Source organism: Pleurodeles waltl, chromosome 11 (genome assembly GCF_031143425.1).
Source record: "Pleurodeles waltl isolate 20211129_DDA chromosome 11, aPleWal1.hap1.20221129, whole genome shotgun sequence".
Lineage (NCBI taxonomy): Eukaryota > Metazoa > Chordata > Amphibia > Caudata > Salamandridae > Pleurodeles > Pleurodeles waltl.
The window spans coordinates 420,267,467-420,290,224 of NC_090450.1; the positions used below are offsets into that span (position 1 = coordinate 420,267,467).

Below are 22,758 nucleotides of genomic sequence, written 5' to 3' on the forward strand. Positions count from 1 at the left end.
CGTCTTGCATTTATGCCAAACAGTAATAGCATGTCTCATACCCTTAGCAAAGTGTATGAGTCAATCAGGGCACAGAACAATTTGTATATGGATGTGGGGTCATCAGCTGTCATCACTATTTACCCAATCTATCCCTACTCACTGTGCATCTGACAAAGGATATAGGCCCTCACTACAAGTTCGGCTGTAATTACCGCCAACCGCCATGCTGGCAGCCGGCAAAACACCGCTGTGGACGCGGGTAGCTTGATACTGTATTACGATCCCAAAAGCAAAAACCGCCAGAAAAGATCCAGGTATCCGACTCCACCAGGCCAAACAACAGCGGGAAACAGGCTGCTTTGAAACCTCCACCACCACGGAAAGAATAAACTGCCCTCCCAATTACGATTCACAAATCAGCACAGCGGTCGTGCAACAGCAGTACGTCATTGGGGGTAAGGACCGCTGATGCCACGAAATGGACTCACAAACAACAACACCCCACATTGGACATTTTGAAAACCCCACACCTGATACACATACATACACTTCACACACACCACTATAAAACACACACCCACAACGCCCACAATCCCTAGTTACGCCTATCTGCTGCCACACACCTCCCGGCCAACTGTAAAGAGACCACAAACTCAAGACACACTTTTGAACACCCCACATGCCTCATACAACTCACAAACACACAAACGAGCATCCCACAAATGGACCTTCAAATATCTCCACACCTGTCACCAACTCACTCACACACTCCAATACCCCAAACAACACCACCACATCACAGCACACTTCTCCCCACGTGACCCACTATGGCACCCCCTAGGAACCCGTGTTTCAAGGACAGGGAGTTGAAGACCATGGTGGATGAAATGATCATGGTGGAGCCCCAGCTGTTTGGTGCACAGGTCCAGCATACATCCATTGCCAGGAAGATGGAGTTATGGCAGAGGATCGTCAACAAGGTGAATGCAGTGAGAAGCCATCCACGCACAAGGGACGATATCAGGAAGAGGTGGAAGGACCTGCGGGGGAAGGTGCGTTCCATGGCATCACAACACCAGCTTGCCATCCAGAAGACTAGCAGTGGTCCCCCACCACCTCCCCCGAGTTGATCAAGTGGGAGGAGAAGGTCTTGGCTATCCTGCATCCATACAGCCTCACTGGAGTCACTGGAGGACTGGACTCTGATGAGACACCACTCCCACCATCTGCACCTGAAATTCATGTTTCCCCTTCCCCTGTACCAAACCCAAAACACCCTATCCCATATCCATCTCACCCCATCAACCACCCACACCTATCCCCTGCATGCCCACGCACCCCACTAGCACCTATCCAAACAATGTGCACACAACCACAAGTCCCTGCATGTAATGCTTGAAACACTACAAGTTCCACAATGCATCACCCATCCCACCAATATCTGTGCACTGCACCCCACCCATCCCAATAGGAGTCCTGAATGCAGATGTTTCGGGGTGTAAGCACAAGAAACAGGTGGCAGATGTTGACAGGGACATGGGAATGACAGGACAGAGGACAGAAACAGAAGGAAACACATGCCACTGCTAATGTGTGAAAGTAATGCACATGTGCAATGTCCACCATCGACAGCTAACTCACTGTCAATGCCATATCCCCTGAAGCTTTTGAATACTACTGCCACCCAGCTGATGCACAGTCAAACACTCTGCAGGACACACAATAAAATTTTATTTTTACTCCACAGGTACTACTGCTCATGGTTACTGCCAGGAGGTGCCAGGAAGTGCCAGTCCCACAGTAGAAGAAGGCCCCATTAATGACAGTCCAGCGGTATGTCTGGATTTGGACGACCACCCTGGCCCATCGGGAACCTCTGGTCAGTCACCCTCCAGAAGTCCCACCCAGCCCACCAGACAGACCCCCACCACTCAGCCACCACCACCAGCTGTGGCCCAACACCCACAAACCAGTGTCCCCGGGTCAGCTACTGTGTGCTCACCTGTACAGGGACCGGAGTCACCACCCGTCACCAGGCAAGACGATGAAGGTCCTGATGCAAGTGGGAGTGGGCACACTATGATGGGGTCACAGGGCCCAGGCCAGTGGGAGGGCATCTGTGGGGTGGGGGGAGGCAAACCAGGGAAGCGACTGGCCCGAAGGCCATTTCCCAGGTCCTGGCAGCGTACCAGCACTCCCAGAACAGGATGGGCCAGATCCTGCCCACTTTGCAGGAGATTCAGAGGATGCAGAGTGAACACCATCAGGAGGCCATGGGGCAATGGCAGGCCTACAATGCCACCAGGGCCTCCATCAAAGGGGTGCTGCAGGACATGACTGCAGTCCTGTGTGAGATCTCCACCCACATGCAGGCCCCTTCCACAATCCACGAAACACCACAGCTCTCCACATCTGCTGCTCGTGGTGGACTGGTGGCCCTGCCAGGGGACTCACAGGACACTAGCACCCCTTCCTCTGTAGCTCATGAACCCCCTCACAAACATGGCCGGTACACCAGAAATCCCTCAGAGACTGTAGCCACGACCAAACCCACCGGCAGGAAATGATCCTCTGCTTAACTGTCTCCCTTGTGTGCAACTGACACACCTTGTTGATTTTCTGCTCTCAGTGCTCCATTTTCCAATGACCCCATGGACTCTGAACCTGTACTACCAACAGCTGTGAACACCAAACTGACTATTTCGTCCACCATCTGTCCACTCCCTGATATTTCTCAATCCCTTATTTTGATTCACTTAATAAACACTGTACATTCCCACTCATTGTATTTGTGCTGTATTCATAATGCATGCATGTGATGAACAACTTTGTCAGTGTAAAATGTTGAAACAGTACCAGAAATTGACCAGGCCAAAGGTTTGCAGGTATGCAACATTCCAAATCTGTGAAATGGGTTTCTAACACTTGCACCAGGCATGTCCAAATCCTCCATGTACACGGCATGGCAAAGGGAATCCCACGATAGGCACACCTGTGAGGACAGATATGTAGCATACATTTAGGTACAGCTTGTTTATTGACACATGTCCCTGCTTTGTGTTCAAAGATGAACATCATTGCCAGAGTACTGTCACTTCTTGACTGACTAGTATTACCATATGTCAGTTGCACTACATACCAGTAATGAACTCAAATATGCAGCTTTGTACATTAGAATAACTGTAGGGCCACCTACATCAGCTGAGGTGACCTCCACCCACATTGTGAGAGACACTAGGTTGGTGTGCAAGTACTTAGGAGATGTGGTGTCATACGTATTGTCAGCAAAACTGGCCCATACCCTCTATCCACGCTGCATGTCAAAACATTCCATACATGTGAAGGCAGGAAACACATCCAGGAAATCAAAACTTCTGTGTGTGAACTACCTTTGGGAGTCACCAAACACACGAAGCAGTAAGGGGTATGTGACAGTACACACATTGCGCCACACACACACACACACTGCTTTGTCTCCAGCACTGATTGTACAATCTCAATTGCACACAAATCTTCGTAGGCAGAATGTACCTTCAACTCATTGGAAGTACAGCTGAATGAGCTGAGTTCTGGAGTCAACATCATCCTCCCCTTCTTCATCGCTGTCTTCTGTCCACTCAGCTGCCACCGGTTGATCAGGTCGTTCCTCCTCTTCCAGTAGAGGTACATGACTTCTCAGTGCCAAGTTGTGCAGCATACAGCAGGCCACGATGATCTGGCAAACCTAGTTTGGGGAGTAGCACAGGGATCCGTCTGACTTATGTAGGCACCAGAATCTTGCCTTCAGTAGGCGGAAGGTCCTCTCGATGACTCTTCTTGTCCTGCCATGTGCCTCATTGCAGCGCTTTTCACCCACTGACCTGGGATATCTCACTGCTGTCAACAGCCATGACAAGTTAGGATAGCCAGAATCACCTGGGAAGAGTGGGAATACATAACACATATCACCAGTGTGCAGAAGGTAAAGAGTAAGAAAGGCAGGTTGCTAGCTACTGCACTCTCACATCTCACTCACCCACAAGCCAGGCTCTTTCTCTTTGTAGCTGTGCCATCAAGTGTGGGACACTGCTGTTCCTCAAAATGTAAGAGTCATTCACAGATCCAGGGAATTTGGCAATCACTTAGGAGATGTACTGGTCTGCAAGACACACCCCCTTTACATTAATGGAGTGCTAATTTTTGTTATTCCTGTGCACTTGTTCATTTACCCTGGGAGGAATCATGGGAATATGGGTGCCATCTATGGCCTCAATCACATGAGGAATGTGTGCAATAGCATAGAAATCCGATTTCACAGTGGGCATGTCAGCAGTTTGGGGAAATGTGATGTAGCTGTGGAGGTGTCTCAGCAAGGCAGTCAGGACATCCCTTAAGATGTTACTGAACATTGGCTGTGACACACCTGCTGCCAAGCCCACTGTCACCTGAAATGACCCAGTGGGCAAAAAATGTAGCACAGATAGTACCTGTACAGTAGGGGGAATAGCAGCGGGATTATGTGGAGCTGGAAGTAGATCTGGCTCCAATTGGGCACACAGTTCACGTATGGTCATCCAGTTCAGACGGTAGGACAGTAAGATGTGTCATTCCTCCATGGTTGTTAGATCAACTAGGGACCGATACACCGGTGCATTCCTCAGTCTCAGCATGGGTCGGTATCTAGGGAGGGCCAACACACATATGTCACCATACCAACACATTACAAATGATGTCTACGCACACACAACTGCACAAACATAGCCTTCCAAACATGGAAGGGCTGTATACACCTTACATTGTGACAATCGATGAGTGATCATGGTGGTATGCAACCTAAATATGCAGCCAACTAGTGCCACACATCACATATGGCATGTATAGCTGTGTATGACTGATGTGCCTAACATTTACAAGAAAATATGACAGCTTGGATGGCGTGTAGAAATTGCACTCATACGTTTTACACTACAAATGGTAGTCCCCTGTCCTACATGCCGAGGACAGATGGAAGTGACATGACTCTGCTGGCGTAAGGCAGCATGGCGCTAGGTGGTCTGTACCACTGTGCAATTCCTCATTGGTTAACATTGGTGTCTATGGGGAAACAGGGGTCACTCATGATCACCACCAGCGGTGATGGTGCGAACTGCTGCGGTTGTCACCGTCATTTTGATTTCCCTTTGCCACTTGACCCCTGCACTCACCACAACCACAACTCCACTGCGTGAGTTGCTGTAGCCTGCATCTGGTTGCGAAGATGGCACATGCAACAGGGGAGAGGGCCCCAGCCTTCACCCAGGAGGAGCTATCCAGGCTTGTGGACAGGGTCCTACCCTGTATGCAAAGTTGTAAGGTGAGTGGATTAACAGTGTCCTAGCAGTGAGTGTGATTGCTTGTGTGCATGTGTGTATGAATGTAGGATTACCAAACGTATAGGATTAGTGGAGTAGGCCATCAATGTGAACCTGTAGGAAGATGATGGAATGTATGGTGGACTACTGTCAGTACGATTGTACCCAATGTCAGCATGCGTGTGGTAAGTCTACATAAATGTGTTTTCCTATGTGTCTCCTTTGCAGGTCAGCGCCCATCAGAAGAAGGGGTTATGCTGAGCCATCGCCAAAGATGTGTGGACCCTGGGGATCCGGACGGGCACCCACTGCATGAAATGGTGTGAGGACCTGAGACTCTGGGCCCAGAAAACCACAGAGGTCCAGCTGGGGACGTCCTCCCAACGAGGGAGGGGTGCACTTCGGATCCTGACCTCCCTAATTGCCCACATACTGGCAGTGGCCAGCCCAGTGTTGGATGGGCGCTTGAGGGCATCACAGCAGCCAGAAGGGGGTGAGTTCTCACACAGTCCTGCATGCCAACTGTACTGGGGGTGGTAGGCAATGTGAAGAAAGGATGCTGTTACAATGACTCATAGATGTCAGGGTAGGCAGGTCTTCAGCTTCTTGACCGGGTTACGTTACTTTGTTGTGTAGGTGGTATGTGGACCCAGGTAAGGTGAGAATTGGGTAGAACAGTGTCAGGTATTGTTCCTGTAGTCTTGCAAAGTGACGTAGTAGTACTAAAAACATCTGAGCATTGAATGGATACCTCAGTTGGAGTTGCAGGACATGTACAGGGAATCTGTAGGGCACCACTGGCAGTGTAGTGTACTCCAAAGAGGCAGGTGTAATCCCTAATCCCTATCATTGGAACATTCCTATAGTGAGGTCTGAGACTGAAGTGTACTGCATGTGTGCCTTCCTGCATCATAGTTGAGTTGCTCACAGCCTGAATCCCTTTCTTTGTCTCCCACATCCGTCTCTCTGTTTTCTTGTGTCCTTGTGTGCATCAACATCATCAGGCGAAGGAGCAGAGGCACCGGCGAGTGGGGATGCTGCAGTCCACGTGATCCAGGAGGCACAGTCTACCAACGCAGAGGGAACCAGTGGGTTGGAGGGCGAGGGGAGCACCACGGGGGAGCCCACTACAACTGCAACATCAGACTCAGATTTCTCCTCCGATGGCAGCTCCCTGGTGGTGGGGGACCCCTCTGGGACCAACCCAACGACATCTCCATTGGCCACCCCCTACCTGCACCGCCCTCCCAGTAGCTCCCTAATGAGTTGCCCACGCCTGCTCACCCAGGAGGGTGGGCGTCTCCTTCGCTGCAGGCAACTTGGCCGCTGCCCTCAATGAGGAGGCTATTGACCTCCTGCGAACCATCTCTGTGGGACAGACAACCATTGTGAATGGCATCCAGGAGCTGGCATCACAAATGCAGCAAACCAATGCCTACCTGGAAGGCATTCACAGTGCCTTGTCTGGCCTCCAGAGAACATTTCAGGCTCTGGCCTCCTCTTTGACAGCAGCCAGTGTCCCTAGTACCTCCGTCCCCCCTCCAACCACCTGTGCCCCATCCAGCACCCCTCACCCATCCCAAGCACACAAGCCAAACAGCATGCACACAGAACAACACACAAGGGGCACAAGGACACACACAGGGACCACAAGTCACACCACAGCCATGCACACACTCAACAGACAGATGCAAACATGACAACAGCCATGTCCTCCACTGTCTCCCCCACCCTCTCCTCCGTTGCAGTGACCTCACCACACACACCCACAAGCACTGCATCCTCACTCTCAGATTCTGCACCCATTGACACAATCACAACAGCAGTCACCCAGACATGTATCCCGAACACCACACCCGCACTCACCACAACAACCATAACAGACACCCGCAGCACACACACCAGACCTGCAGACACCACCATAACATCCATTCACACAACCTGTTTGTCCTTTTCCCCCTTCCCCCCCATCTTCCCAAAACACATAAACTCTCCCACTCAGGCACCCAACAGTCATCCACCACACACAAGCAGACTGAGCACCCACTTGCATCCACATCCAGCACACCTACATGTCCTACAACCACTCCCTCTACCTCCACTCCCACGCCTGTTTCCACAGCCCCTCCACATGCTCCTAAAAAACTTTTCCTTTCCTGCATTGAACTATTCGAACCTCCTGGCCCTTTTCGTCTTGTCCCTGCGAATTCCTGTGGCCTCCCCAAACCCAGTCCCTCCACTTCACATTCCTCCCTGGACCTCCCTTCTGGTTCCCATATCCCTTCCCCCTCCAAGAAGAAACTGGTGAAGAGGCCTGATCCTGCTCCCACCCACGGGTCTAAACCCACTCCCACTCCTTCCAAGGCTAAGGCCAAGACCCCCCCCAAGCCACAGCCGAAGCCCCCCTTCCTAAACTGAGTCCCCATCACTAACTGCCTTCCCCTGTGTCCTGAGGTGCCTGCCCTATTGATGCTCCTGCCCTTTGGAGACCATGGTCGTGTCAGGAGTCACGTTGGGGCCTTGTTGGCACTTTTTGGCCTCATGGTCATAGACCTGTGAACTGCCCAATGGGAATCTTTGTACATAGTTCCTGTTTCCCCTTTTGTTGTTCCCATTAATATATCTGGACAAGCTGCACAGTTGGTGCACGCTGATCAAGTTGTCCTGCATTTGACTATGGCTGCCTTGTGTGCACAGGTATGTGGATTGTTGTCCCCATCTGTGCATGTGTACTGTAATTGTGTGGCAACATCACTTCTGTTCCCAGTTTTGCCCCGTCTGTATTTGTGTGTGCAATGGTGTTTGTATGGTGGTGGGTTTGTGAGTTGGTGTGGATGGTGTGTGTGGGTAATTGATTGTGATGTGTGTTCAGTTGTTGTGCATGGTGTGGGTAGAGTGAGTGGTATGGATAATGGCATCATGGTATGGTACCAGTGTATGTATGGATGGCACTTGTAGTTGTGTGCCGTATGTGTGTCTGGTATGCCTGTCTTCTGCCCGGTGTCTGTGTTGGCCGTGGTTTTGTGATCAGTTTGTGTGTGTCTGGTTATGAGTGTCGTGGCGTGTTTACATGTGGTGTTGTTTGGTGTGTGAGTGACATATGTGTTGGACATGGTATGTGTTCTGGTTGTGCGTGAATGTATTGTGAGTACGCGTGTGTGTGTATATGGGTAGCTTTGTTGCTGTGCGTGTGTGTGTGTGTGTGCGTAGGCATGGCATTCGATGTCGGGTGTGTGTGTGGCATGTGGGTGTGTAATTGTCCCCTTCCCTCCCTTGCGTGGTAGTGGGGTACTCACCGTTGTCATCTTGGTCTGCGCAGCAAGTCCTGAAGATGGATTGCAAGTACTAGCATTGGCAAGATCTCCAGTTCACACTCCATGTCGTCGGCAGCCTTCTCTGTGTCCCTAAGGTGAGTGTTTCTTTATATACTGTTCCTCTCCGCAAGGCTTTGGGTGGCGGTCAGCCGGCCCCAGAAATAGTGGCAGTGTGCTGAGTCCTAATACGGTGGGCGATAAGGTCCTTTCCGCCACCCTGTAGATGGCAACTGCTGTCTTTGGCGGTCGGCCCACACTGGCGTACAAGCGGTAAACTGGGTGTGTACTGGCCTGTTTACCACCACGTCGTAATACAGCGGTCTACACCACCAGCATGTTAGTGGTTGGATCACCACCACCGGCGTAGCAAGCCTGTCTCCACCAAATTAAGGGCCATAGTCTGCAGCTGTGGGTAAGTACTCCTCACAAATTCACCCATACGTAGGCTAGCAGAGCCACATTCATGTCCTAAACAGGACAAAGTACAATGTGGGGTGACTTCCAGACTATACAAGTACTACTTTAGGAGTCAGGATGTGTGTGGGAGCAACCACTAAACTCACCACCAATGATACTAAACTAATACTAGTGTGCTGGATATTGCAGAATAAATGTCCATGGCCAAATATCCCATGGCCCGATGACAATGAGGAGCATGAAGAACTGGACGACGAGGATGAGGAGGAAGCTCAAAATGTACCACCAGTAGCAGCAACATGGTAGATGTACCATATACTAGGAAATCTGTGTGGCACCTACGTGAATGACTTCCACAATGTCACAAGTTTAAGCCAAAATGAATTATTGTACCTATGTAAAACAACACATATAAGCACAACAAGTGTGTAGGCAAGTTACCTGCCCAGTCACAATGTGAGAAATACCTTCTTATAGTATGGACACCCCAATTTTTATGACTGATGCTGGTGGCACCTGACCATGGCTGTAGCCTGAGTCTGCTAACCAGGCCCAGGGCCAGTCCCCTGAATAAAAGGCAAATGGTAAAGTGGTACAATTATAATTGACAATGACAGATTCATGTAGGTCCCTAGTAGATAACAGGGCAAAGTGGATACAAACTACCACTAAATCCCTAGTATAGAATAGGGCAGGGGATTTTAGAGGACCGGTACAATTCCTGCACTGGACTGTGAACTGCTGTGTTGCATGCTGTCCCTTTTAAGGCAGCCCTGCCTTGCAGATTGACTTTTGAGGAAATTGTACTTTTAAAGTGTTAATCCAACTTATTCTTATATAGAATCATCGACCCCTAAAGTCTCCCCTAGGTGCCCCTGGTCAGGGGACCATGTAACTATAAGCAGAGACATTTCAAAAGATGTTTGATAGGCGCTGATGAGGGGAAAATTGCCTATCAAATGATTTTCTCATTGTAGAAACTTAACTCTATAGGCTAGCATGGAAATATCTGACATAAGCACAAATATTATTAGGAAGGAGCTAACTGTTTTAGGGAAAGGACTCCAAAGATTGGTAATGAGATTTCCAACAACCTGCCACTGTAGATTTTATCATAACTAATACCGAAAAGGGGATATAAGACTACCTTTCCTGTAAGCCAAATCCCAGGTGCACAATAGCCCTTTGCATGCATTTTGTGGTCCCCCGGGGGACCTGGCAATGACTGAAGGTGCTGCACGTGTTATGTGCTGACCTTAAAGACAACGCTATGGTGTAGGGAGACTCACAGTGGCTTTGGCATCAACAGAGGGTGCACCCTTTTTTGCAGGGCTGCGTAGGGCATTTGCCAATAAGAGCCCCACTCTGATTTGGACTGTACACTGTAAGTAAGATGTGGGGCCACGGGCAAAGTCATTCTCCAGAGGTGCACTGACAGTGTGTCCCCTGATGATAGCTCCCTGGAGGGAGGACCATGGGCATTTATCACTATCCATATATCCCTTTACATGTGCGTTCCAGGCTATCACAACACTTCCCTGCACTGGAGACTGCCCCACCCCCCAAGCTGACTGACAGCCTTCTGTCTGCACCTTGGAATACAGCACAGATCAGCAGGCATCTGCACTGGCCTAGAAGTGGGTGTGCTAACCCCCTTTCCAGGGCTAGTTTATGGCATCCCTTGGGGTACTGTAAGCAATGAAAAACATAGGAAGACAGGAAGCAGGTAAACCCAACTATTCACAGTACAGCAATCCCTATAACTTTGTACATTCATTCCACATCACACTATTCATAAATACACGTTTTCCTCATTGCATCTAAAAAATAGACACATGAGCCCAATGTGTGTTTCTTCAGCCATTGCATCAGCCAAAAATTATGCTTTGTATCGGATGTGGCAGAATTTCCTCTTTGAGCTTTGTCATACCCTCTGTGAAATCCTCACATTGGACTGAAGCGTAAAAAAAACTGACACATTGGATGAAAATGTGCCACTTCCGCCAAGGAAGTGATGCAATGAATCAGCCATACTGCAAACCAGGAAATGTCGTTACTTTCACTTTCTCTTCACCTCACAGTCCTGTGTCTGTGCTTGGGAGAGGTTGTGTTGTAGTGTTGGTGGAGAGATGAGTGCTGTTTATGGTGTCTGTTGTGCTGTCTGTTGTCCCTGTTCTGTCCCTTTTACCTCAAACATCCTTTGTATTCGTTTTTTTAATTCTATTGTTCTGTGTATTGTCGGGTGTTTGTCTTTGGGGTGTTAAAGTTCTTAGGGATAGGTGGGGGTAGTTTTCGGACATTTTTTTTCTTGGTCGTTCATCATGTGTTTGGGATGGGACATGTGGAGGAAGAGAGGGGCGAAAAGCATGAGCTTGAGGGTTCCAATGGCTGGTGACACACTACCTGCTGAATATGGTGACCATAGAAGGAACACGTGATACAGGGCTATAGGATGGAGGCACATAAGATGCGGTGAGAGAAGGTCCGCTTCCGCATGCAGCAGATATTCGAGGTGGAGTGGACAACCCACCAGCTGAAACATCATTGGGCAGATGCCATCAGCAAGGAACGTAACCGCCTCAACTACCTCAGCATAGTAGTCAGATGAACTGTTGGTAAGTACACATATTTTGTGAATTATTCTTTGGCTTGCGCTTGCATTTAGATGTCTGGTGGCTACAGGGCCTCATTTGCATAGTTTGGACTAAGGGCATAGCCACAAGTTGTGTTGCTGTGCTGCCCTTTATCCACAACAACTGTAGCAATGTGCTTTATCCATGACATATGGCACATTCCTGTCCTTGTCCCCTACCCTGTTGCAGAAATTGCTGCTAATGCACCTGCACAGGCACCCTTGTGCCGTAGTGCAACTGTGCATGGTTTACAGGGATGATTGTTCATGTGCAGAAAGGGACACCTTCCTGCACATAAACAATATTTTATGCTGTTTTCTTTGTCTAAATGTGCTGTGGAATGCAGCACACATAGGAAGAGGAGCCACTTGTAAAATTAATGCAATTACTTCCCATTGTGCCACTGTGACACTACCCCCGAGGTGGCCTAGGCATCTGATGCATTTCCAGCCTTGTGAATATGGGCTGACACACTGTGCCACCGAAACGTGAAGAAAATGGTGCTCCAGTGTTGCAGGGTGCCGCTTGGCCTTGTAAGTGAGGCCCATAGTGTCAATGGTCCAGAAATGTCCTGGCACAAATGCCATAACACCACAAGGCAGATTTCTCATATACAAAGCATGACACAGAGGCTTCAGATTACTAGTCTGTCATGCGCCCACACGGAACAATGGCCCTAAAATACACGTTGGCCAGTTTCTCTGGTAGGACCACAGAGCATGTTAATAGTTGTGCTTTGCGCTCTCAGAGGAAGTGTGCAGCTTTACAATACATGGCCTGCTGCCAGGACATTTGGTAACTTGGGCTGCCCTGGGGTATGTGCTTTTTCAGGAGCTGTCCTATGTTGTGACATTCCATTTGATCATGTCTCATATAAATGAGGCATGATGTATGTGACTCTGTAGATAGTTCTGAAAGGTGGATTGTCATACATCTGAACATATCTCATATATTTGTGTGACCGAATCTAATATATTGAGATTTGGGGATAGACAAGAAATGAATGTTTGGTGTCTATGACTATGAAGCAATGACAGAAACTAATGTCCGTTAAATGAGGGTACAAGGATGTCTAACTAGTGAGGTATGTAGCACAGTCACGTACATGTGATGAAAGGAGTGAGGCAGGGGTACAGCTAGTCCTGTCTGAGTGTGCTCTGTGAGTCATTTAGGTGCAAAGTGCATTAAACTCAGTGACTCTTGCAAAATATTGGGGTAGTGAGTCATATGAAATGGTTCAACAATGTGCCCAAGAGATGTCTGTTAAGTTTAATCATAAGTTTAATCGTATTTGTGTATATACCAAATAATGCCCTAAGAATTCATATCATTGAGTCATGTCAAATGAGCTGTTTAAGTTGTTACAACCAGAAGGGCTCTGTGACCATTTGTAAGTCATGTGCAATGTTCACTATTTGTTCAGTGTTTTTTTCATCATTTACAGTGCTATGTCTCATGTTGTGCCTTACAGGTGGACCTGAGCCTTACACCACTGGAGAGGTTGAGAGCTTGAGTGACCCCACAGCTAACAGTGAGTGTTATCCTGTATGGCAAATGGGTAGTGCAAGGATTGTGTGTGATGTTGAAGGCTTTGTGCAATGACATGGTCAATGTGAATCTACTCCAAATCAAACTACATATGATACATATGTATCTGGACAGGAAGGTAGATGTTGTTTGCTGGATGTGCAGTTGCCTCTGACCAATGTCAAGGAGGATCTGATTGCTATCACTGAGGGGCCACATGTTTGCTGGTGTGACTAAAGTGCAATGACCACCTTGCCAGGATCTGTGAACATATGTGTTGTTGGATTCATAGTTGAACATGGCAGGGGATGTTAAACCTAACAAATGCATATAGATGCACAGATATACTGCTGTTACTCACAGTGCAATATATGCCCAATGTGAATGGCTAGCTCACATGGGGGTGAGTCACAATACAGTAATGACAGTAAGGACATGTGCCAGAATTTCGGAGTCTCAACAAGCTATGCAGGGTGGCATCATGTTGTTTTCAAATTATTTCCTGCTGTGGGTGGCCAGAGGAGCATCACAGAACATTATGTCCCTCCTGGACTGATGGACTTGTAAATAAGGCCCTAAGTGTAGAAGGAAAGGACAGGGGTCAACATTCCACACTTCGTACTGCAATTGAAGTGCCCACTCATGTGGTGTGATACCCCATACTCTATGTTGGATGGATCAACATTGCTATCCCTTGTCATCCTCACAGATATGACAATGTGTTTTGGAGCAGAGGAATGTCTGCACAGCATTGTCATACAAAATGCAAATGCCCAATCCATCTTCTGATATTTGCAGATGAGATTTAGGGCATGCATGCACACACATCAAATAGCTGTGCTGAGGGCTGGTGTGCAGCAAGGTGACATGAATATCTGACACATATGTACAGACAATGGGATGCATTGTGGGACACATGCAGTTACTGGGGAAGTATGTAAAAAGTCTTGGGACAGCCCACCATGTGCTAACATGAGTCAATATAGGAGTTGTTTCATACATCTCTGTGTGATGTGAGTGGGCTATCTACCCTCGATTGTCAAATATGATATCTGGCACATGTAGATTCCATGTAGCAATGTGTCCAAATATGTGTCCTTGCCATTTCAGGCACCCAGTGCTGTGACACAATATATGTGACTTGCAGTCCATGCTCAACTTGCTTTAGCTAATGGCAATGGTATCAAGGACATTGCAGGGTGCAGATGGGGCACTGATGAGCAAAACAACATGAAGATTGTGCCTCACGCCATAGTCACAAAACAACATTGCTCCTCAGCATACCCAATTCTGACATGGCCATGCCTAGATGTATTAAGACGGTGCATAGCTATTATGCAACATTAGCTTAGTCTTGGTACTTTGACCATGGTAAATTGTGAGATGATGGATATTGTGCAGATGTATGAGCAACTTGTCCTTCGAGATATATTTGGGACATGTAAAGTGCAACATGTGATTTTTGAAGATAGTATTTACATGGCATGGTTCATGTTCAGTTACCACGTTAACATTTGTATGACATGTTTTCTTTATGATTACACAGTGGGCATGACCCCACCCCATAAACAAAAGCACCAGCTGAGGGAGGAATGGTATAGGCACATTTTCAAAGTGCAAAAGGCCTTCATGAAGATGGACAAGACCTTTGACAAAGAAAAGTCATTGGGGTCCTGAAGAGCCTTTCCCCAAAGTGTACCGACAATGGAACCAGCTAGCACCAGCAAAGCTCGAGGTGCAGACAAGGGAAGGTCTCCAGAAGCAGGACCATGAACCTCCACCAGCAGTCACATGGCCCATACAGTCTCTCATGCTACACTACAATTACTGCCCCATGAATTTCAGCAGGACATGCTGGACAGCATGCACATCCTGCTCCTAGAAATCAAGCAGGCAGTGCAGAGACAATGCATGATGAGGCCGAGGGACCCTTCCTTCCCTTCCACTTGGAGATAGGTATTTTTTTGTTAGGTGTTTTAAGATAGTGTAGTTTAGGTAGTGTAGGTTAGTTTTCATACTTTGTAGTTCTTAATAGGGGTGTGTACATTTTAACCACAACAACATACAATTGTATTTTGTAAGTTTGCGCCACTTTTGTGTCAAAAACCGACGCAAATGCAGCGCAAAAAAAGTATAAGTCAGGGCCGAAGTTTGCAGAGTGTGCACTATCATTCAATTCAATATTTGTGCGGCTGAAAATTCTGCGTGGTATTTAAACTCTATTAGTCCCCGTGCATGAATACTGGTCCTGTCGCAATGTGATACATGAGAATGCCTGTTGCTCCACTAGGATGGGTAACGTGATTAGATGCCTATTACCCCATGTGAATGACTGACGTGTGATCTTAACTCATAATCACACTATGTGCTTACATAACTCTGTGTTCTGATGCTCTGTGACATTCCAAGTTCTATGTAGTTGTAGAAGAAAATCAAAGATTTCTATCTCCTAAGTTGAAAACCTTAAAAAACAAATTAATTGTGTTTACAAACGCTGTAATAATTTATCTTAATTTAAACTTCAGTCTCAGAACAAACTGAGGCAGCAATTTGAAAGTTAAACAGTGAGGGAGGTCTACAGGCAATCTCGAGAAAGACATTCATTATGAGTCATGACACAGGTTACATTTATATTATTTTATGTTCAGATGTCTTTATTGGAATTGTGACATATAGAGGCCTGGGCGGAGTTCATGGAGTTCCACTCTGCAGAATTCCGAAGAGTTGATTAAAAACTCTGTGGAGGTTCGTGGAGGCGGAGTTCCGTGAGTTGCGGAGTTCTGAATGCACCTTATCTCGGATGTGCTAAGCAGGGTCAGGCCTGGTTAGCAAGCCCTGACCCTGCTTAGCGCTTCCGAGATCGAGCGCATTCAGGAGAGGGCCGTAGGCAGAGAAAGCTGCAGTTTCCGACTTCTTGTGCACTGGCCTGCCCCATGTGCACTGCACACTGGACAGGCCATTGCACAAGAGGCCTGAAACAACAGCTTTCACTCCCCACGGCCCTGGCCTGTTGTCAGGCCAGTGCCATAGGCAACGAAAGCTGCCATTTCAGGCCTCTTGTGATCAAGTGTGCACAAAAGGAAATAAAAGAAATGAGGACTTACCTGGGTCCTCCAGGGGGTCCTCGTCGTCCCCTCCTCTACCTTCTCAGCAGCTTGGCTCTCTGCCTCCCTCTGCCCTCTGCTCCCGGGCTGCTGTCAGAGGGAGGCCTGAATCCATCACCGGTGCACACTGCAGCCCAGTTATGGGCTACACAGCGCAAGTGCAGACTGTCTGCACTTGCGCTGTGTAGCCCGGGTGAGCTCTGCTCCGCTGGCGGGGCTAACAGAGTTTTTGTCCGAACTCCATGCTCCAAGCGGAGCGCGGAGTGCCAAAAACTCTGTTAGCTGCGCCAGCGGAGCAGAACTTGCCACCCATCCTTAGACATATGTATCTAAAGAAAGCAACCAAAGGGTGACGCAACATCCACCTCCTTATAAAAAGGAAAACTTAATAAACAAACTAGGAACCCTCCTACCCCTCCCCTTCCCACCTCACTGGGGACACTATAACAAAGCTAAGCAGCATTGGCACTATGCAGATTAAATAATCCATGTTCCCCTATCTGCCTTCCTGAGGGTCATCCCTGTCCAAGTGACAGAGGAGTCAGATATTTAGGGCAAGTAAGTTCCCTTAACGCCCCGTAAAGGAGAGACAAGAAAGGGTGCCACAGCTCTCTAAAAGAGTCTCCTTGTGCAGTGAGGGTTAGCGTGAGCTTTTCCTTGCAAAGTACATGCCACTATCATGGTGAGACATTTTACACTCAAAAGTGCAAAACTTTCAATACTATTGTATAATACAAGTTTCCTACTGTTATCTTCCAAATGTCATTGTTTCCAAGCAGACTGGCATGTACATGTTAAATTAAACTGGACACACGGTTTAAATCAAATGTGTACTCCGCTGCAGTCCCACACCTGCTGCTTCTTGTGACAGGCAAATGAATGAAGGAATTGTGGGAGAACGGAATGTATGTTAGCCACAACACCTGGACCATTAAAAAGCGTGGGGCCCACGGAGTAATGAACCCTTTCTCCCCCCAAGTGATGACAATTGTTTGCTTCAATTTGGACATTATCATGTGCACATGCAAGGGTATTTAGGGTGTATTATTCATGTTTGACTTAACCATATCTAATGTAGGCCTCTTGCCTGCTTCCCATTTGTGTATCCTTCTTTATTTAAAAAAAAACTGAACCAGCAACTTTAAGCAATGTATGGTTTGTATTATGTTCTCATGTGAAATTGTTTTCTTGGTGCAAACTCTGTGAAATGTCCTTAGTAGCACCTGCAGGGATGGTTTTGAACCAAATATATCTCATTATGTTGCAGATAACCGTTAGTCTGAAGGACATTTAGGTTGAGTTCATTGTGTATTAGGTTGAGAAAAATAACAAAGTTATTTCATCTGCTTGTGCTGTAACATGATTGATTATTCTCCGGAGAATTGTGTGCAGGTGTAGTGAAATGTTAGAAAATGTTTGATTTAAGCTAATGTTGTGTAGACAGTGTTCAGATGCCTTTTCCCCCTGTGTTAGCAGAAGCATCTTGGCCTCACGTTTTGGTAGAACTCCTTTTTACATTTCTGGTGAGCAGATGGTTGCTGTTGCCCATCAAAGGCTTTCTGGCAGGATCCCTTTATTGTGACACCTCTTCAAATCTCCCTGACTTTTCACTTGCTCAGCTGTGTGGAGTGCTCCCTGGGAGAACTGATTTGCGGTATTCTATTAGCGATAACTTTATTACAGTTTGTCATAGCTCTTATGATTTTGGATTGCTTTGAATATATTGACTAATGGATTCATGTATCAGCTAATGAATCACAATTAATTCTGATGGTTTAAGTTAAAATTGCAATCTTATAACATACACGTAGGGTTTGAAAATGAATCTCTCTCTGTCTTCCTTGTGTGGCCAAATGAGCTTCACATCACTGTCATGTATTAAATTTTGATGTCAGCCTAAGTTAGAAGTAAAGATTCATCGGCGGGCGCTTGTTGAACGTGAATTTACACAAGAATTTGCATGGAGCAAAGCACCCTATCACATGTCTGCAATGCCCCCACTGTCCTGAGCAAGATTTTCTATGGATCATTCTATTCACATTCTCAGTTTTAGAGGGAGTGTGCAAACTTCAGAGGTTTTTTCAAAGTACAGATTTGGACACCTATACTCTGTGCCTTTATCAACTACAATGTGGTGGGACATTATGTGCCATATTAAGATTACATGCTTTTGTTTCTGTGCTGCTTGATAAAAAGCAGCAGGTGACCACAAATAGTAATTCTGATTTGTAAGGATGAGTGTTTCAACTATCCTTCTGATCAACCCTAGGTGGAACACTTGGGACTCCATTTGAGTGTTGCTGGGGAAGTACCAAGAGGCTTCCTCAGCCTGTCCAACTGCCAGACATTGGTGTTAGCTATTGAATCCCAATAGTTCGACAGGGTATTCTTCTCTGAAAGTGCTCTTGCTGACATGGTGCAGGTTTGAGTAAAATAACCTCTGATAGTGGATATTCTATGCCACAGAGGCACAGCAAAATGGTTCTGTATATTTTTTGTTTTTCAAAGACAACCTGACAAAGTAGGGGGTTGGTTTTCAAAAACAAAATTCAATCTACTTAGAGCTGGGTTTTTTTTCTCAGTGTGTGGAGTCATGTGCTTCTTTTTTTTGCTCTGGCACTGCTGACAGGAAAACATGGCATATGCAGGCAAATATGACATAAGTATCAAATGTAACACTTTACAGTATCGTAAAATTTCACTCAATGTGATGCTTATGAATATATTCAATAATATTAGTCTTAAATAGCAGTAATATTTATGTTCTCCGTCTCTGGTGCTAGCTTGCACATCGGAGCAAAGGAACAGCAGAGTGAAACTCTCCAAAGGCCCATTGAAAAGTGATTTCCAATTCTGTAAAAAACACTGTGTTAAAAAAAAGTTGCAAATGTGCACAGTTTCCAATTAGTAAATATGTGCGATGTCTACAATGCGCTCTCACTGACCTGCACAGTTAGCTTGTCATCGTTGGGAAGGATCCTGTAGGTGTAGACACAGTTATTAAACCTTAAAGAGGAAAGAGACAGAGCAAAGCTGTTAGCACATCACCCATCATCATCATCATCATTATTAGCATGTATTTACATTATGAGAACAGATCACTAGCAGTACAAGGAGACCTCTTCCATAGATTCATTATAATTAAGAATCTTCAGGCAGAATAGAGTCTTCCTATAGATTGATCTATTATGTTGACACACCTGCCAACACATAGGGTGCCACCTTGTGTCGCGATATTGGCTCTCTCCAGATGGTCACTCAGTAAGAAGCAAATATTAGATGGTGGATCAGAAAGTGTGCTGGAAATCCCTGCATAGAAACAGTTTTCAGTTCAAGTATTGAGCACTGCAATTTCAATGTCATTGTCATCTACAGGGATAAAAACACCCCAGGACATCAGCAGCAGAATGAGAACTTTTTTTTGGGATGGGAATGCTGCAGGAGTAGAAGTACCTTAGAACCAGTGATCAGCTTAAAGTCCCCCCTCAAAGTCCCACCACTTCCTCTCACCAAGTGAAAAACGTTTAAAAGTTAGCAGGTCTGTAATAAAGTTTACCCAGTGGCACTCTGGAGGTAACTTGGACCTCACAGCTATTCCAAGAGCAAACATTTCCCAGTGCAAAGATTATTTGCGCTAGGTTCTTGGCAGGTTTTTGCACCCAATTATACTTTTTTTGTATTTTTTTTAAAAAGGGGCCTAATTGGCAAACACTGTCTTTGCATTGTTTTGCCTAATTATTTTGGTGATCCCTGCATTTACCTGTGTTCGGACAAAAGTAGTGCTTAATGAACTGAATGGACATTGCGGGTAGCACTTTCAAAAGAGCAAAACGTTTTGGAGCCTAGTCCCAAGATCAAACTTACAAGTGAGAAATCTACATGAGGAGTATGTTTAGTACTTTTGGCTAGTATAAAGTTCTAGCAGTCATATAAATCTTTAAAAAATAAATGCAATTTAATATATTTAAAGTCATTAAATATGTATTTCGAAATTAAGCTAATAGTGTAAAGGTACTGCATACTCAGTGTAAAACTGGACTTTCTTTAGCACAGAAAGGGTTACTTGCAAAAAAAATATGTCCATTTCTCTTTCAGCCAGACTTTGCCATGTTAGTTTAACTTTATAAGACTTGTAAAGCACATCATGTTTGGAAAACTTTATTGAAATGCAATGCACTGCATTGAAGTGCCTTATTTAAGGTTTGGTGGACAGGCTGTGATGTCAAAAACATGATGGATGTCTGGTCTGCCGTATTATTAAAAGTAAACTGTAATCAATGGCACTCTAAATACTGCAGACATTACTGCAATGCCACATTGTGACAAAGTACCCAGTCCTCCAAACTCTAAATACGGTCCTAAGTCATTAAGCATTCTAAACATATTTGACAGATACATATTAACAGTAATAATCAGGTTTTTTGCAAGATGCGCAATTATAACACTTCTTACAAACATTATTGAACAAAGATATAGTCTAACAGGTGTAAGGTTTATTTTATGAAAGAAAAAAAACACCTATAATACATTTAGAAACAATTTTTACTGATTTCCCATCTGTGCTAAAAGCGGGCCTCTTATTTGGAAATTTACCTAAAAAGTTCAAACTATTTTTCAATAGCTGTAGCTCATGCAAAACATGTTATGATGGTAAGCTTCTCATTTAGATTTTCAAGCTCTTTTATTTTAATCTTATCGCTGGTCTGCAGATTTTGTTAACAGCTATCTATTTAGGGCAAGGCAGTTGGCTTGACTAACAAGCATTTGCAATGCAATAGGTCTCGCATTTGCAAGAATTAGAGCTATTGACATTGTTTTTCTTTTCTTGCCACATAAATTGGTCAACCCTGCTCGCACCGCTTTTTCCACTGCTTTCCTTCTGTCAAGTTAATCCCCTCTGCTCTGCTTGTCAGACGACACTGTTTACCTATTATATAAAGCAAATATGCAAAGCACATATAGCGTATTAACCCTGACACAGAGTGCCCTTGTAGAAGTTACGAGATTATAATTATTGTCGAAGGGGCCTAGTTGTTATTCCATTAATTAACATCAAGAATTGGAATACACAAAATTATATTTGGGATCAACGCACCACAAGACGCACTGTGCGTCGACCTGAACACAAAAACAAACATGTATGTTGTTCGCTTTTGAGGAGAGCTGTGCAGTCACAGGATGGTCTCCTTGTTTACGTAGTTTGAATAGAACTCATTCATTGAGATTCACTCAAGGGATTTCTGGTTTTCAGTTTGACTGGTGTACAGGGCGTAGCAAAAGCTAGAGTCCAACTACATCGTACTGAACAGCAAATGGGAGAGGTTTGAAGAGTGAACCAGCACAAGCCTGACTTCCTGATAGTGGGGTTGTTGTGAATGACTTTTTTTGTAATTAAATACGTTGTTAACTTAATTCAATTCACCTTTCACAGTCACATTGACGCATGTTGTTGATTATTCTGTTTCCACACAGTGGTGTTGGAACAGTTTTTTCGGAGTGAACGTTTCTGGCCATTGACATCACAACTAAAGTTGCACGTGCTGTGAAAACAAAGCCCTTGAGGAGAGACGAGAAGATGACTACACTTCTTCAAGTTGTGTAAACGTCTGAACAGAAATTTGAAAATAAGTCTGGAAAAGTATTTTATTTTTATTTTAACAGAATGAAAAGTCTTGCAAGAATTCTTGCCTCGCATTTCAATGAGCAGAGAAGCCTGTGAACATTTATGGCCCCAATAAAGGAGATACGCAATGCCCTGTGTGGGATGTTGTGAGTGCTGGCAGGGAGAGGCCGAGGAGTGAGGGACTCGAGATGCAATGTAAAGCTAAACAAGTTTCACATCACTGTTTCTAGGTTTAGCTACATTCTACCAGAAAGGGCATATTGTGGCTTTTGTGAGCAGTGATCTAAAGGATCGGGTGTTTCTTTGGTAATATTAGGCTTATTTAAGGAGCCAGAGGTAAACGAGGACAGCATTGGAATAAAGCCAAATCAAATGTCAGCGACATGGGAGGAAATGGGAGGAACGGAATGCTGCAATAAAATGCAGGCAGCTACCAGCCTAAAACACCCACAGTGAAAGGGGAGCATCAAAGAAATAGCCAAAATAGTCTGTTTCAGCAACAGAAAAATAAACCAAAGTAGAATAATACAATAGTTGGTCACTGCTCTGAAACAGAAACAGGAGGGAGGAAAAGGCAGGACTGACAACTAGAGAGCAAGAATTTTAAAAGGACACTGCAACCAACAAATGAAATCGCTTTAAGCCGTAAGAAGTATACTACATGTATACACAAGGTAGAATGCTTATGCTTAACCTAAAGAAAAAAGGCTCTGAAAATGTAAGAAAGAGCAAAGCATGAAAGGATGTGTATCACCCTTGACCCCTGAAGCCCAGTATCCTGAAGTAGCCCTCCAAGTACAACTGCACAGTTGATCACTTGATAGATGG

At 45.8% G+C, this 22,758-nt stretch overlaps 1 protein-coding gene across 6 annotated transcripts in view; it reads right to left on the reverse strand.

The window, feature by feature from the left end:
• Window positions 1-22,758, reverse strand: part of INPP5D (inositol polyphosphate-5-phosphatase D) — a 662,897-nt gene that overhangs the window by 471,679 nt on the left and 168,460 nt on the right. For all 6 annotated transcript variants that reach the window (XM_069213774.1, XM_069213775.1, XM_069213773.1 and 3 more), the window contains exon 2: window positions 19,253-19,313. In XM_069213774.1, the coding sequence (XP_069069875.1) occupies window positions 19,253-19,313 (61 nt within the window). The remainder of the gene's footprint in view (window positions 1-19,252; window positions 19,314-22,758) is intronic.